The sequence below is a fragment of the Telopea speciosissima genome, chromosome 9 (assembly GCF_018873765.1).
Source record: "Telopea speciosissima isolate NSW1024214 ecotype Mountain lineage chromosome 9, Tspe_v1, whole genome shotgun sequence".
In the NCBI taxonomy this organism is placed as follows: domain Eukaryota; kingdom Viridiplantae; phylum Streptophyta; class Magnoliopsida; order Proteales; family Proteaceae; genus Telopea; species Telopea speciosissima.
In genome coordinates this window covers 16,319,804-16,335,222 of record NC_057924.1, presented here as the reverse complement: position 1 = coordinate 16,335,222, position 15,419 = coordinate 16,319,804, and the positions used below count along the sequence as shown (strand labels likewise).

The window sequence follows — 15,419 nt, the reverse complement described above, 5'->3', positions numbered from 1 at the left end:
GAAATGTGATAAATGTGAATCGCATGAGCTCCAATACTCCCCCTCAAGTTGGGTTGTGAATGTTAAGAACACCCAACTTGGCCTTTAAAGTGGTAAATAAAGTACCACCTAGAGCTTTTGTCACGCCCCCATCCCGACAAGGGATATAATATCATATAAAGGGTGACTAGGACGACGCGTGTCATCCTACTAAACCGCCCGGATCACCGACACAGTTGTCCCAACGCATACCATATCCAATATTAACACAATATAATATTAGAATGCAGAAAAGAGGAATATTACATTCCAATGATCGAGTATTGCGAGCGTATAAATCGAATAGTTACAAGATGTTCAAAGCTAGATGATAAATACAAGAATTAGTTACATTTCCAATGATCATCTAATAACTATAAAAATGGTATTACAAAGAAGTATTTCACCATAGGCCTTAGCCTCAAAAGTAATCAAAAGGGGATCGAGTCCCGAATATCCTCACGGCCGTAGGCACAATCATCGCAAGGACACCCGTCGCCATGTTCCTCAAACACGGCCTCCGGTTCCTCCTCACCGATCTCATCGTATCCCGAGGGCTGAACTCCAAGTCCCGCGAGATATCCGTCACCTGCACCATAATCTAAAAAAAATGTGCGCACGAGGGGGTTAGCTCCACCGAGCTGGGAGGGGATGGGAATGCACAAACACGCAATTCATATAGTCCAATGATGCATGCACATGTTAAGTCCATTTTTCCACCTAACAAACAACTAAGTCAATGGCATATGCTACTGTGACAACTTGGGAGACACTGGGTCACTTAACTTATCGCCACAATGAAACCTCAATTGTCACGTGGGACCTACGCCGATCGAAGCCTCCAAGACCACTCGGGGGGGCACTCGATAACCAATACTACCATGATCGGCCTCTCCCACCTCCACGTAATCCGGTGTACGATTACCCAACACCTAAACCCCGTTGGTAAGGGTCGTAGCATAAGGGTGTGAAATCCTAGCCACAATATACTACATGCAAGTCCTATCGTCCCGAGAGGTAATCCGGCGCATCAACTTTTCATCCGGTTTAGTGCCCGGTTACCAAGACGGCACGGCTGACATACAGATTCAACATGACATTCAACATAATTTCTTCATAAATGTTTATAGAGTTCGGGTTCAGACCGTACCCACCGCACCGAGACCCATCAAGATACAACATTACCAATCAACATTATAACAAATAGATATAAAATTATGCAATATGCGCAAACATGCTTATTAATTATAATGAGTACATAATATATAATGCAATAATAATAACAAGCCCATACAACCAAACCCACTCACAACGTATACGCCAAGCACCCAGTTTATCGCTTGTCGCCTCGATCAAGCAATAAGCCACAAAAGTGAATATTTTAACCTATACAAAGAGTGGAATAAGGTTAAACGAGCGAAAGGAACGGATCCCCAAAAGATCTCCCATAAACACTTAAGTATAAGGTTTCGAGACGAAGTGGTTGCAGGAGTGGTTTCATGCCCAAATTCTCGCAACCACATGTAAATCCTAGGAAACCGGACAGCTTTAGTCAAGGTCGGATGCGTATGTGGTTTCGAAAAATCAATCCAAGTGTAAATCCGAGCTTCACAGGGGCTCGTGACAATTTTTGTCAAGGTCGGATGCGATGTGGTTTCGTAAAACGAATCCGAGTGTAAACCGACCTTCACAGTAATCCTTCTCGGGAGGTAGTTTCAGGGGGGTTTCTTGCAGTCTGAAATCACATGTAACCTCACACCTTCAGGTCCAAAATCCGAAGGATTCCCTCCAAGGACCCCATTTCAAGTGGTTTTTAAAGCACAAGGACTTCTAGAAAACTCTATCCTAAGCTCCTTAGGGTCCAACCTTAAATCTCCCAATTGGCAATGAGAACCCTCACATTAGAGCTCATAATGGAGTGAACTAACTCCACCATAGCTTGGCTTTAAAGCTCCATCTACTCCCTAGGTTCCAAGAGAGATCTAGGTCAATCTCTCCCATTACCCAACCCCTTTTGAAATCCAAAATAGAAGAAGGAAGAAGCTTACCTACCCCCAAGATGAGAGCTCCACGATTTCGCCCAAGAGATGGGGTCTCCACCTTCCTCCAAGCCTCTCTCTCTTCCTCTTTCTCTTTCTCTCCTCTTTCTCTCCTCTTTCTCTCCTCCACGATTTAGGTAGAAGAGGATGTTGAAGAAGAAGTAATGTTCTCTCCCCCCTCCTCTCTCTTTTATAATAAATGGGTATTTGGGGTACCTCAAGTCAAATGGGTCATGAGGCCTAATGGGTCAACCCATTAGTCCTATGTGGGTAAGTGGATGGAATAACCCACCATTGGGCCAATAGGTTAAGTGGGCCTGCCCACAACCTTAATTAGGAAATGCCCATTCTTAGATGGGCTCATAAGAGATGGGTATAAGTCCCCAATGTTCTTCCTAAAGGTACGCGGACCCGAACTTAAATTATTCCCTTCTCTCATGAAATAGCTCAGCGGTTCAAGCCCGGACCCGCACTTCGAGGTTACCAAGGGAAGAATAATTAATAAGACTTGAGGCTAGAACTTACTTTTCCCCCGTCATGGTTTATTACCCATGACCCCGAACAGCCTTCACTACGCAACGCTAAGCTCATCACCGAACGAAATATCCAAAGGTGACGGTCCAGGATGCTCTCTCCTCGAACTCCTCGCTTCCCGGGCTGGTACTTGAGGGTAGTCGACGAAGTCGCCGTCAACGAACTTTCCCATCGGCGGTTGAGGAATCTTTCCTCCACAGCAATCCCGTGTTGTGGTCAACGATTTTGTAGCTAGGTTTGACCATCATGGAGAACAGTCACCAAAGATACATGGCAGCGGTATCTACACGTCACGAGAAGAAATGATATTTAATTATATCCCGGGGTACGGGTATAACAGCTTTAGTGAATATATCTGCAACTTGATTAGAACTGGGTACATATGTCGGACGAAGAAGACCATTGTTAATGTGGTCGCAAACAATGTGGCAGTCGATCTCAATGTGTTTGGTTCGCTCATGGAACACAGGGTCGGCTACAATATGGAGTGCGGCTTGGTTATCACAGTATAGAGAAATGGGTTGGGTCCGTGTGATCCCCAAGTCCTAGAGTAAGGTAGTCAACCAAATAAGCTCACAAGTGGGGACAACCATGGAATGATACTCGGCCTCAGCGGAGGAGCGGGATACAGTATGTTGTTTCTTGGATTTCCAAGAGATCGGACTTGAACCAAGAAAGATGCAATAGCCACTAGTGGATCGTCTGGTAATAGGGCAACTGACCCAGCCTGAATCACAATAAGCACGTAAAGTGGGGGCGCTAGAAGAGGAGAGCAAGATGCCCTGCTCGACGGTGCTGTGTAAATAATGAAGAAGGCAAGTTGCCGCATCCATGTGGGGCTATCGTGGCTGGTGCATGAATTGGCTAAGGAGGGTAACAGTATGCACAATATCAGACCGAGTAATGGTGAGATAAATAAGCTGGCCAATCAGGCGGCAATAAGAATCAACATCATCCAGTAAATCACCCTCGGAGAGGGATAATTTAAGGTGTTGTTCCATAAGAAAGGTTGTAGTATGTGGCCTAGAAAAATTCATGTCCGAAATACTGTCCAAAGCATATTGCCACTGATTTAGAAAGATTCTATGATGGGACCGAGCCACTTCAAGACCAAGAAAGTACTTAAGCGGGCCGAGATCCTTGAGGCAAAATTGCTGATGCAAGGTCATTTTTAGGGTTGTAATAGCAGTGAAGTCCAGACCTGTGATAAGGATATCATCGACATACCTTAAAATATAGATGGCAGAGGCATCATGACCCTTGAAGAATAAGGAATAATCAACCTTGGATTGAGTAAAATCAAGACGGAGAAGGGCTGTGGAGAGCTTGGTGAACCATTAGCGGGAAGCCTGTTTGAGAGCATACAAAGAGCGATTGAGGCGACAAACAACATTCTCCCCCTATCCTTGGTAACCTGGTGGAAGATGCATATAAACTTCCTCGTCGAGATCACCATGTAAAAAGGAGTTTTGTACGTCAAGATGGGAAAGGGGCCGCTGTTGGACAGCCGCAATAGCAAGTAAGGTGCGAACAATGACTAATTTCATAACTGGGGTGAAAGTTTCATGGTAATCAATGCCCTCAGTTTGCGTGTAACCCTTGGTGACCAAGCAGGTTTTGTAACACTCGATGGTACCGTCAGTCTTTCTCTTAATTTTGTAGACCCATTTGCAACCGATAGGTTTAGTATGAGAGGGTAAGGGAACCAGAGTCCAAGTATTATTAAGTTCAAGAGCCTGGATCTCAGCCTGCATAGCCTCCCAATATGGAGATAGAGAAGCCTTTGAAAAACTAGTGGGCTCCTTGATGGCAGAGAGGGGCCTGATAAACTGAAAATGAGATGGTGAGAGCATATGATAAGAAACAGGAGAGACCTTTGGAGAGAGAGTACCTGCAGCGGAAGAAAATGATGGCTGGGTAGCGACCGAGCAATGGAAGTCCTTGAGATGCAAGGGCTGTTGGGGGGTTCTTAGGGAGCGTCTGAGGGGAATGATAGGGTGTTATGGGTTTGGGTGTTATGGGTTCATGGGGATTCGGGTCATTGGGATCGGGTGCATTGGGGGCGGGTTCATTGGGATCGGGTTGGGGATTTAAGGGAATGGGGATGGCCTGGGCCGGTGGAGGTGAGAGAGGTGGGTGATCAGGGATGGAGTCCATAACAGGGAGGGGAAGGCTTTGATGGTCAGGAGGAAAATGGTTTCATGAAATGTGACCTCACGACTGAAATTTTTTTTGCAAGTGGCTAGGTCATAGACCTTGTAGCCCTTCTAAGCATAGGGATAACCAACAAAAACGCCTGGTGAAGCACGGGGATCAAATTTATGTTTGATGGAATTGTGATTATGGCGATAGCAAAGACAACCAAATGTGCAGAGATGATGATAAAGGGGGGTTTGTTGGTGAGAACCTGAAGGGGTGAGCGGTGGTTCAAAACTTTAGTGGGTAACCGATTAATGAGATGGGTGGCTGTAAGAATACATTCACCCCAAAATTCCTGTGGTATGTGAGCTTGAAAGGAGAGGGCTCTAGCAACATTCTGAGATGGCGGTGTTTTCTTTCAACAACCCCATTTTGTTGGGGGGTGTCAATGCAACTATGTTGATGGATAACTCCATGTGTGTTGAAAAAGTCTTTGGAGGCATGATTACAAAATTCACGACCATTGTCGGAACGAATTTGTTTGATTTGGCATCCAAATTTGGTCTGTACCATAGAGAAAAAATTCTGCAACTGGGACCAAGCATCGGACTTGTGATTTAGTAAATAAATCCAAGTGCATCTAGAGAAATCATCAACAATAGTGAGAAAAAAACGTGCACCACAAAGAGCGGGGACAAAATAGGGTCCCCAAATGTCAGAATGTATTAAGTCAAAACAATGAGTCATGGAGATCACACTAGAGGGAAAAGGTAAACGGGTTTCTTTAGCTAAGGGTCAAATGGGACAATTATGTTAATTGGACATGGAAATAGTAGGTTTAATTTTATTTGAAGGAAAAAAAAACTTTATTGGAGGGGTGCCCAAGGCGGTAATGCCAAAGGCCAAGGGTTGGGGAAGTAGTGAAAGCCGCAAGGGGTGGGGATTTTACGTCATCCAATATGTATAGACCTCCTTGAGCCTTACCCAGTCCAATCGTCTCCTTCGTTTGTAGGTCCTGAAAAAAATAATGGGTAGGAGTAAATATGACGGAACAATTAAGTGATTGAACAAGTTGTTTAACAGAAATAAGATTAAAATTGAAAGAGGGAACAAAAAAAAACATCATGTAATGGCAAGGTGGGGACTGGGATGCAGGTCCCAATATGGGTTACTGAAGCACGATGCCCAGTGGGTAAAATAATGGGAGATGAATAAGGTTTAAGGGTGTGGGACTGAAAAAGGGAAAAATCAGATGCCATATGATGGGTGGCGCCAGAATCAATGACCTAAATAGTGGGGTTGGGAATGTTACCTGCGGCATTGGCCAAGGGAGTCATATTACCCGATTGGAGGAGGGAAATGAGCTGATTGTATTGCTCAGTGGTGCAGGTATGCGCAGGAACAGCAGGGGGTCCACCACTGAGGCCGCCAGAGACCGAACTGGGGGTGATGATGAAGCAGGAGCGGGAGCTTTGGAAGGGGTCTTTGAGGGATACCCGTGTTTCTTGAAACATTGGGATTCAAGGTGACCATCAAGACCACAAAAATCACAATGATAATGTGGTTTAGGGGTCCAAATTTGGAGGTGGGCAGCCATATGCAGCAAGGGCCGATTGGGTGAGAGAGGGCTCCGGGGAAGAAGGACGGAGCGCTGACGTTCTTCTTGTAGAAGTAGTGAATAGGCACCATTGATGGAAGGCAAATGGTCCATCAATAGTAACTAGCTGCGGATTGAAGAATATGAGTCGTGAGACCCATTACAAGCTCAAGCAATCGATCATGTTGAAGTAGATCAGAATGGTGTTGAAGAACACCACAGGTGCAAGCCGGGTAGGAAACCTAGGACACAAGTTCGTCCCAAAAACCCTTGAGAAGGGTGTAATAATTAGCCAAGGAAGACGTGCCCTGGCGATGGTTGGAAATCGCACGACGAATCTCAAAGATGCGTGGAGCATTTTTTTTTTTAGAGAAACGATCATGAAGATCAACCCAAACCTCATGAGCAGAGGAAGCATATAGCACCCTGTGGACAATGTCAGTGCCGAGAGAATTAGCAACCCAGGAAAGGACCATACTGTTGCAACGCTTCCAGTTGAGAAGCTTAGGGGAGGTGGCCTCGGGTTGAGGGATGGAGCCATCAATGAATCCCAGTTTATGCTTGGCCTCGAGAGCCATGCTAATGGCGCCGCTCCAAGTGGGGTAATTATCGCCCTTGAGGGGTTGAGTGACCAGCACAACACCGGGGTTGTCAGAGTGGTGAATGAAGAATGGGGAGGACCCATCCAAATCAGAAATGATCAAAGGGGCAGCAGCCGGATGGGCAGCTTGGGTGGCAGCCTGGGCAACAGCTTCAGCAGCATCCATGGAAACGATTGGGTGAAGAAGGTGGAGGAAAAAAAATCGGTATTTGGTAGGAACAATTTAGGAATACCATGTTAAGAATGCAATCAAATTGTGGAAATAGCTTGCTTATTCCATTGATATGAGGTTACATTTATACAACTTTGGAGAAGGAAAAGAATGGAAAGACAATTGTATATACAAGGAAAGAATATAAAATAAAATGTACAAGGAAAGAATGAAAGAATGAAATTAGGAGGCAATCAATCTATGCAGCTGTATTATCACATGTGAGAAATGTGAATCGCATCGTTAAGAATGCAATCAAATTGTGGAAATAGCTTGCTTATTCCATTGATATGAGGTTATATTTATACAACTTTGGAGAAGGAAAAGAATGGAAAGACAATTATATATACAAGGAAAGAATATAAAATAAAATGTATAAGGAAAGAATGAAAGAATGAAATCAGGAGGCAATCAATCTATGCAGCTGTATTATCACATGTGAGAAATGTGATAAATGTGAATCACATGAGCTCCAATACTACCCACTCATCCAGATTCCAAGCTCGAAACATGATTGATTGAAGGTTGATTCAGGCTTGGTTGGTCGATAAACGTTGAAACCCGAAAACAGAGGATGTGAGTTCTGTTCTCAAACGATAAAACCAATGTACATGTTACTTAGTTACTATGCTAGAGAGAGAGAGAGAGAGAGATGGTTGATTTCAGACCGAAGGGGTAACTTCAGTTTCCATAGCTTCTTCACAGCTGTTTGGAGATCTGTTTGCTGGTATTGCTTACTCGCACTAAGTTGCTTTTTTAACACCAAGCAACTTGCTTAGTTAAATTGAATGTGCCTTAGAAGCATCTTCTTGTTATCCCTAGTCGGTACTAAAGTCTCGCATTGCTGAATCCTTATCCCCTCCAATTCCTCAAATTCCTCACATGGGGGTAGAAATGACCACCCTACCCCCTGCCCGAAAACACTGCCCACGGTGGAGGTTCACTCCCCCCTATTAGAGGAATTGGAAGAATTGGAGGTGCCCGCGAATTGGAGGTGATAATTATTTAGCATTGCTGCTATGAGATGTTGCCTTTGTCGAAAAAGCTATTGTTTTAGAATTTTTATGGAAAACTACCCAGTATCGCACCCGTTTTTGTCCATCCCATATTTTTCTGGCAAACAAACGGGCCCTTAAGTTATGTAGCCACTTCTATCTTGCCATGTGGCTATTCGCGAAGTGCTAAACGTCTTCCTTTGGCAATGCCGTCTACAAGAATTACAAATAACTCTTTCAACTGCCCCGCCTTACTTGATCGAGAGACGGGGAGAGACCGAGAGACTAGAGAGACAGATAAAGAGAGGGAAATTGGTGTGCTACGAGGATGCATAACCAGTGGCCTGGCTGCTAATCCTTATTTTTCCATTCTGTCTTGTTTCTATTCATCCATTGTTAACGCTATCTCTTATCTTCTTTGTTTTCCTTTTTCTTTTTCTTCTTTCTTTTCTCTCTTTTTTTTTTTTCCTTCTTGTTGCAGGTTAAACAAAGGTAATGGCATCTGTTAAATCCTCCTCTAGAAAAAAATCCTCCCTTTCCCATAAGAAGAAACGCTCTAAGCCATCCTCTGAGGTACGATCCCCCCCCCCCCTCTCTCTGTATCTGTTGATGTATCAAATCTTTTTCTAGGGTTTTTTTTTTCGAATGGTCATCGATAAATTCTGTTTGTGTTAGGGTTGAATTTCTTTACTTTCCCTGAATTTATTGCTATTCACATTGTTTTCTTATATTTCCTAATCATGTAAGAACCCGGTTATTGGTTAACGAATGTATCTGAATTGGCTGCCTCTTCTTCCCTTTCTATTTCCCTTTCTGTACATGTATGTATCTATATTCAATTTTAGACCGGGAGGAGGAAGAGAAGCAGGAGTAGGAAGATAGATAAATCTAAGAAGCTTCGTCGTCGCGATGCTTCAATTTCCTACTCTGAGGACGATTCAAAGACGGAGGATTCTATATTTGTTTCATCTTCTGATTCAGAGGATGATTATAGAAGTAGAAGGGCTCGATCTCGTACTCGGGAGGATGCAAAAGGGAGTAGGAAGAGGGCCAGGCGCAGCTCTTTGAGCCGTGATGCAGACAAGGATTTACCCAATCGGAGAAAGAGAAAAGGGTCGAAAAGAAAAAGAGCCTCTGTGGAGAGGAAAAATTCCAACCGGAGGAACCGTGAGAGTCTGCGTTCCAGGGGAGATGCTAATGTTAGCTCTGCAAGTAATGGTTCTTCGAGTTGCTCAACCTGCCGTGGGAGTAGCCATGAAAGGTCAAGGGGTAGGTCCGAAGAAAGAGATAGATATAAGAGAAGTCCCAGTAAAACAAGCAATGGAAGATTTAAGAATCGGTATAGATTCAGCAGGAGTTGCTCTTCATGCAGCACATGTAGTGACCACAGGAGAAGTTACAAAAGTGAGGAGAAATATATGGGTGAAAATCCACGATTTCTCAAATCAGTTCTTACTGACACGAAACATTCGAAGGAAAAGGAAGGAAATCAGAATGGTAAAGATGATGATAGGACAGAGATTGTCCAGGCTTATGATGACTGCCCTTCTTCCAGAAGCAATGACAGTTATGATGGGGGACGGAAGAGGGAGATATCTTACCATCAACATGGTGCATCTGATAAGAAGAGACGGGTTGCTAATGCAAAGGGTGAAGACACTTTAAAAATTAAGACAACTGAAATCGTAGGAATTGGCAAGGAGAATGATGGAGGCAAATATGCTGGTAATTGTCAGAACTTGAGCATAGTTGGGTCAACCAAAACTTCTACTGGGAGTAGGAGTGAGGTTCCATCTGCTACTGGTAGTTCAGAGGGGAATGATTTGGAGTTATATTTAAGACAAAAAGCATTGGAAAATCTTAGGAAATTCCGAGGGGGACCCCAAACAAACACAAAAACTCTGCAGAAAGAAGAGAGTGGTGGTGATGAAAAGCTGCCATCAAATGCAAAGATAGAAACAGTCCGCAATGAGCCCCGAATAGAGGATAGGAGCCAATTGTTGGGGGCAACACAAGTAAGTCAGAATGTAACACCATTTATGGAGAGAAAGCCGACTTTCTTTCCTCCAAAGGATGGGCTGATGCCTGACAAAAGACACGAATCTAAGGTAAAGCTGGATAATGTTCATTCAGTTAAGGGTGTTGGCAATGTGGCACTAAAACAGACAGCTGTTACTGGTAACCTCACAGAAAAGAACAAACTGAATGTTGGCATAAATGTTACTAGGAGGCAGGAATCTTCTGGTGCTCAATCCAATCTGAAAGAAGCACCAACATCCAAGGAATCTCCTAAGGAAAAGCTATTGGAGGCTAGGACCATCTCAAATAGAAGTGGCATAAATATTAGTAGGAGGCAGGAATCTTCTGGTGCTCAATCCAATCTGAAAGAAGCACAAACATCCAAGGAATCTCCTAAGGAAAAGCTGTTGGAGACTAGGAACGTCTCAAATAGAAGTGTTACCACAGATCTTAAAGCTTCACCAAGGAGTAGCAATACTCATGGTGCAGCAATTGATGATTCCAGACCCGCTGCTACTGAGGCTTCTACCATCCCCAACACTGCAACAGCGGTGCATTGCCAAAATCAACAGCAGGATGAAGCCAAAGGGAGTTCCCAATTTGAGCAAAAGACTATGTCTGTAATGCGTGGTGGTGAGTTGGTGCAGGTGAGCTTTCTTTTTCTGTATATTTGTTTGTTATGATTTGAATCTGCAAGCTGTTAATATGGATTACTTAGCTTCAGTATTCAGATTAATTTGATATTTTGGGCAGGTGAGCTACAAGGTTTACATCCCTAAAAAGGCACCAGCTTTGGCAAGGAGGCAACTTCAGCGGTGAAGTACGTCAATACGGTTTCTGTTGCATGGGTAGGATTAAGATTTTGCAGTCATACAAGCATAAGATAATTGTGTAATACATTTTATATCGTGGGAAACTTGGAAATACATTTTATATCGTGGGAAACTTGGAAATACATTTTATACCATGGGAAACTTGGAATTGGTTTGAAACGCATTAGCAGATAGAGAAGGTGGTGGAGGAACTTTAAAGAACTGATTCTTCATTGCCCGTCTTTACAATGTTGGAAAATTAAGGAAGATCCAAACCTTGTCTAGGATATGCTTTTTTAGAAGTGTTATTTTACCATGTTTTACATGGTTTCGCCTAATGGTGCTTGTAAAATGATTTGTATTTTGTCCTAGAAATCATAGTTGTCAAGGCGTCTAGGTGAACCAAGGGGTTGGAGGGGACCTGGATGCTGCCTAGGCGACCAAATGCCCGCCTAGGTGACACTAGTTGTCAAGACGCTTGGATGCCAAGGCGGTCACCTAGGCGACGTCTTGACAACTATGCTAGAAATAGAAGGCTTTTTTGTTTCACTGTATTCACAGAGCCTTGGTTTCATCATTTAGCTTTGGATTATGAGCATACTTTGGAGGGGACCTGGATGCTGCCTAGGCGACCAAATGCCCGCCTAGGTGACACTAGTTGTCAAGACGCTTGGATGCCAAGGCGGTCACCTAGGCGACGTCTTGACAACTATGCTAGAAATAGAAGGCTTTTTTGTTTCACTGTATTCTCAGAGCCTTGGTTTCATTATTTAGCTTTGGATTATGAGCATACTTTGTTGGAATGAAATTTTAAACTCCTCTTTTCTCATCTCATTTGAAATTTTATCAGGCATGCACTGGAACATGCAACATAGGTCTGCAAATGACGCATGAAGCTAGGACTTGTAATTCTTGACTTTATTTTCATATGGTTAGATGTAAAATGTTGTGTAAGTCAACAAAATGGAAAAGTTCCAACTGATATTAACCTTGAATTTTTAGTTAACTCAAAAAATTTCATAAATACAGTAGCCAATCAATTAAGTTTGGGAGATTTTTTGTAGAAAAATGTGACTAGGAAATATTGTACTTCACTTTTCAACTACCATTTTCAAAATGCTATTTTTCTGTTATGATACCGGCCTCTTTTCTTAAAGGGATTGTCTAAATGACACATTGACTGAAAATTTCATTTACAACTTTTGATTGCCCGTTGTCTTATTCTTAAAAGTACTTAAGGCAGGGCCAATAAAGGGTTTTCAAAATAATCTGAAAGTGATTTATCATTAAGTCATGATTAAGGCTTTGTTTGGTAAGACTCTGATTTCGTTGATTTATTGCTCACCCATAGCAGATTGTGAACAGAATTGCGTATGGCACATCAGTCTATTTTTCTGCTCACAAAGAGCAGTTCCGGTTCAAAAAGTGTTTGGTGAGCACATTTGACAGAGCAAAATGTCCATGTTCTTACCGTTCATGAGCACCTCTGTAAAAATGCTTACGACTTCTTTCCTCTCACTCCTGACTCCCTCCCTCTGTCCTTTTCCTCTCTCGTCCCTCTCCTCCCTCACGACGCCACCATCTCCTTCAACACCAGATGCTAGCACCACTGTAACCCTCAACTGGATCGTCCCTCTCCTCTCTTTCCTCCCTCACACTCCTCCAGAACCAAACCGATTAACACACTTAAAAAATTCAAACAAACCCTCCTAGCCGGTGTAGTACAGAGTACACACTACCTTATGACTAGTTGTCTCTTGATTTGGTTCTTTAGTTCTCAGTCCCCCATTTTAACTTGGCACACAAAGGTATGGAAGGGGAAGAGGGCAAATCTGTTCTGAGCACTATGGCTGAGACCCATATTCCAACACCTTCGTACTCTACGCAAACTCTCCCTTCTGGGCCTGCTGCTCCTCCAGCTGTTGCTGTTCCTCCTACTGTATTTGCTGCTTCCGTTCAGAACAAGAAAGGAAGCTCGAAGATGTTGATCTCCACAACTCCACTTACTTCAAGATCCATGCGGTCGTTAAAAATCTTCGCCCCTTCTATATCGAGGTACGAAATTAAGAAGTTGTTCGGGGAAAGGGTGGGGGGAACGACACAAATTTATGAAAATTTTGCAGATATTTCCGTAATTTATCTTGATTTTCTGCACAGATTCGTTTACTTGTGTGATGTGTGATGAAATCCTACTCTCTCTTTGCAGGCCCTTTTATCTCTTTAGTTATTCACACTCTCCCCGCTGCATAGGGGGTCTTTTAGGGTAGAGTTTCTCTAGAAACGATCTTTCTTTCCCTAACCCCGTTGCTTTGTATTAACTATAAAGTCATGTTGTGAGGAATTTGACATGGACTGTTTGGTTTTATAGTTTCCATCACTTAAATGTTATGTCATTAAATTGACTTTATTTATATCTTGTCATCTCTCTCTCTCCTCAGTCTTTTCATGGTTCAGGTAAATTAGGCAGTTCCTTTTTTATATTTATACTTAAGGGCAGGGAACATAGCTGTGAAGATGTTCATTTGCTAGCTGAGAGTACAATGTTGTTATAGTCTTAGGATTGTGCCATGTAGGGCACTAGAATAAGGTGGGGATGGAGGATTAGGGCTCAGCGGGGTGTTGGGAAGTTCTGCAGTTTGCTGCAAAATCCACCAGCGAGCCACTGGGCATCATTGGAACTTGGGATGTACTTTCTTCTAGTTAAGATGAGCATATTGCATTCGATTCAAATTGGAACTACCTTCCTCTTTTTGTTTCTAGAGATAAATGAGTTTTAAGCTTTATTAACTACTTTGAGCAGGAAGCTGAAAGTAAAAAACTGGTCTTCTGTCGGATATTGTGAACATTGCGCTTTGCCAATTGTACTAGTTAGAGGATGTTTACCTGTTAAGTACCTATCGTGCTCCTTAACATGGAATGACATTAGTGATAATGTGTCTCGACTTCACCTGCATACTGCAGTTCATAGCTATGAAACATTTTCATGGGTGGAGGACATGAAGAGGGGATTGAATGTTATTTTCCTTTGGTCTTGAACTATGAAGCATTACTATGTTCATGTTTTCAGCTACTAGCATTACTTTAACTGATGTAAAGGCACAATATGCCCTGGTTATTACCTCAGATATTTTTTTTATTCCTTGTGGGTGTACGTTTAGGAGTGAGCTTTTGGTAATTAGAATTTTTAATGTGGTTGAGGCAGCAATCTGGTCTTTGTTGAGAATGGACCTTCTTTTCCCACCTTGGATCCTTTTCTGAATGTTAATCCTTTGGTAGATGAAGGCAGAAGATTCATTGGATATGGATGAGGATGAGATTGAACAGGATCTAGAAGCAGCTTTCATCTTGATGCTGACTCTGCAACTTCGATATTGACATTGTCAAAGTTTCTGGATAGGACAGTCTTGCTAGAGTCAGATATCCATAACTTGGAGACTGGTACAGGATACGAAAATGCTACTAAATCATATTATTTCTTAACAAGAAGGTTTCATGCTACAGTTTTGCTTTCTACCTTTCTTTGTTACCACGGAGGTTACGAGACCAAGTTTCTCTGTGCTAGACAGAAATTCCAGGGAGGTTTGAAATTTGTTGGCTGGGGTGTGAAGCATTGAACTCTCATATCACTGCTTCACCTTCTAGAAGAGGAAAGAGGGCTGAGTGGAGTATCTAGATAATTGAAGCATTTAACTACCATATATTTTTTTTTAATTATGGTAGTTATATAAGTGAGATGTTATGATGGCATTTTCGTAGTTATGTTTATTCTTATTGGTCTAGTTGTGCTAATAGTATTTTCGTAATATATAATTGAAAATTGCATGTTAGTAAATATGGATGATTGTTGGAAGTGATTCCATTGAAGTGCTTGCCAAACTGCATTCTATTTATTTTAGATAAAAAAGTTCTCTGCCTGGGAGTCTTTCATGTGTCTATCTCTCTCCTTAAAACTAGGGGCAGAGGTGTCTTTTCTTATTTTAATTATGGAGGTTTTTTTTTGGCAGGTTGCCGAAATGCCAATTTACTTTTTATTTTTGGGTGATTTACACATACCACCCCTGAAGTTTAACCAAAGTATGATTTTACCCCTCCCCCAGTTTTGGAAAATTCTGTGGATCTCCCAGAGGTTTACAAATGTTAACAAATAAACCCATTCCGTCAGTTCATGACTAACAGTGTTAAAATCAATGAGTAAAGTAAAAAAACCTGCAACTCATCTTCCCCATATCGATTGGGGAAGATGAATTGCAGGTATCCTTGTAGGGAACAAAAACTTAGATTTTTGTTACGCATCTCTCAAGTCTCATCACTGATCGTCAATATCCAATTCCATCATCATCTTCTTCTTCCTTGATCTCTCTTTTTCTCTGTTTTTGTGTCCACCCAAAGTCCCTCACCCAACCTAAGTCTCAGTCATCTTCCTTTCTTAGCAGCCGTTTCCATGGACATGGAAT

The 15,419-nt window shown here is 42.6% G+C and overlaps 1 protein-coding gene and 1 long non-coding RNA gene across 4 annotated transcripts; both read left to right on the top strand.

Moving 5' to 3' along the window:
- The first annotated feature begins 8,389 nt into the window (after nt 1-8,389).
- Nucleotides 8,390-11,304, top strand: LOC122640303 (pre-mRNA-splicing factor CWC25). Of its 3 annotated transcripts, XM_043833459.1 has the most exons (6): nt 8,402-8,461; nt 8,616-8,707; nt 8,980-10,409; nt 10,533-10,800; nt 10,907-11,062; nt 11,120-11,304. In XM_043833459.1, the coding sequence occupies exons 2-5, from the start codon at nt 8,630-8,632 to the stop codon at nt 10,970-10,972; spliced, it is 1,842 nt and encodes a 613-aa protein (XP_043689394.1). In that variant the 5' UTR covers nt 8,402-8,461; nt 8,616-8,629; the 3' UTR covers nt 10,973-11,062; nt 11,120-11,304. The 3 variants fall into 3 exon arrangements, with proteins under 3 accessions (XP_043689392.1, XP_043689394.1, XP_043689393.1); XM_043833457.1 differs by having other exon boundaries at nt 8,390-8,707; XM_043833458.1 differs by having other exon boundaries at nt 8,405-8,707; nt 8,980-10,364; nt 10,488-10,800.
- A 1,411-nt stretch (nt 11,305-12,715) lies between these two features.
- On the top strand, nt 12,716-13,724 carry LOC122641064. The gene is made up of 2 exons (XR_006329798.1): nt 12,716-13,020; nt 13,539-13,724. It is a non-coding gene; the product is annotated as an uncharacterized LOC122641064 (long non-coding RNA).
- Nucleotides 13,725-15,419: the final 1,695 nt, after the last annotated feature.

Coding starts and splice junctions, on each gene's coding strand:
- LOC122640303 (XM_043833457.1), top strand. CDS start 8,630: ATGGCATCTGTTAAATCCTCCTCTAGAAAAAAATCCTCCCTTTCCCAT. Junction 8,708..8,979: donor GCTCTAAGCCATCCTCTGAG/GTACGATCCCCC, acceptor ATTCAATTTTAG/ACCGGGAGGAGGAAGAGAAG. Junction 10,410..10,532: donor AATCTGAAAGAAGCACCAAC/ATCCAAGGAATC, acceptor AGAAGCACAAAC/ATCCAAGGAATCTCCTAAGG.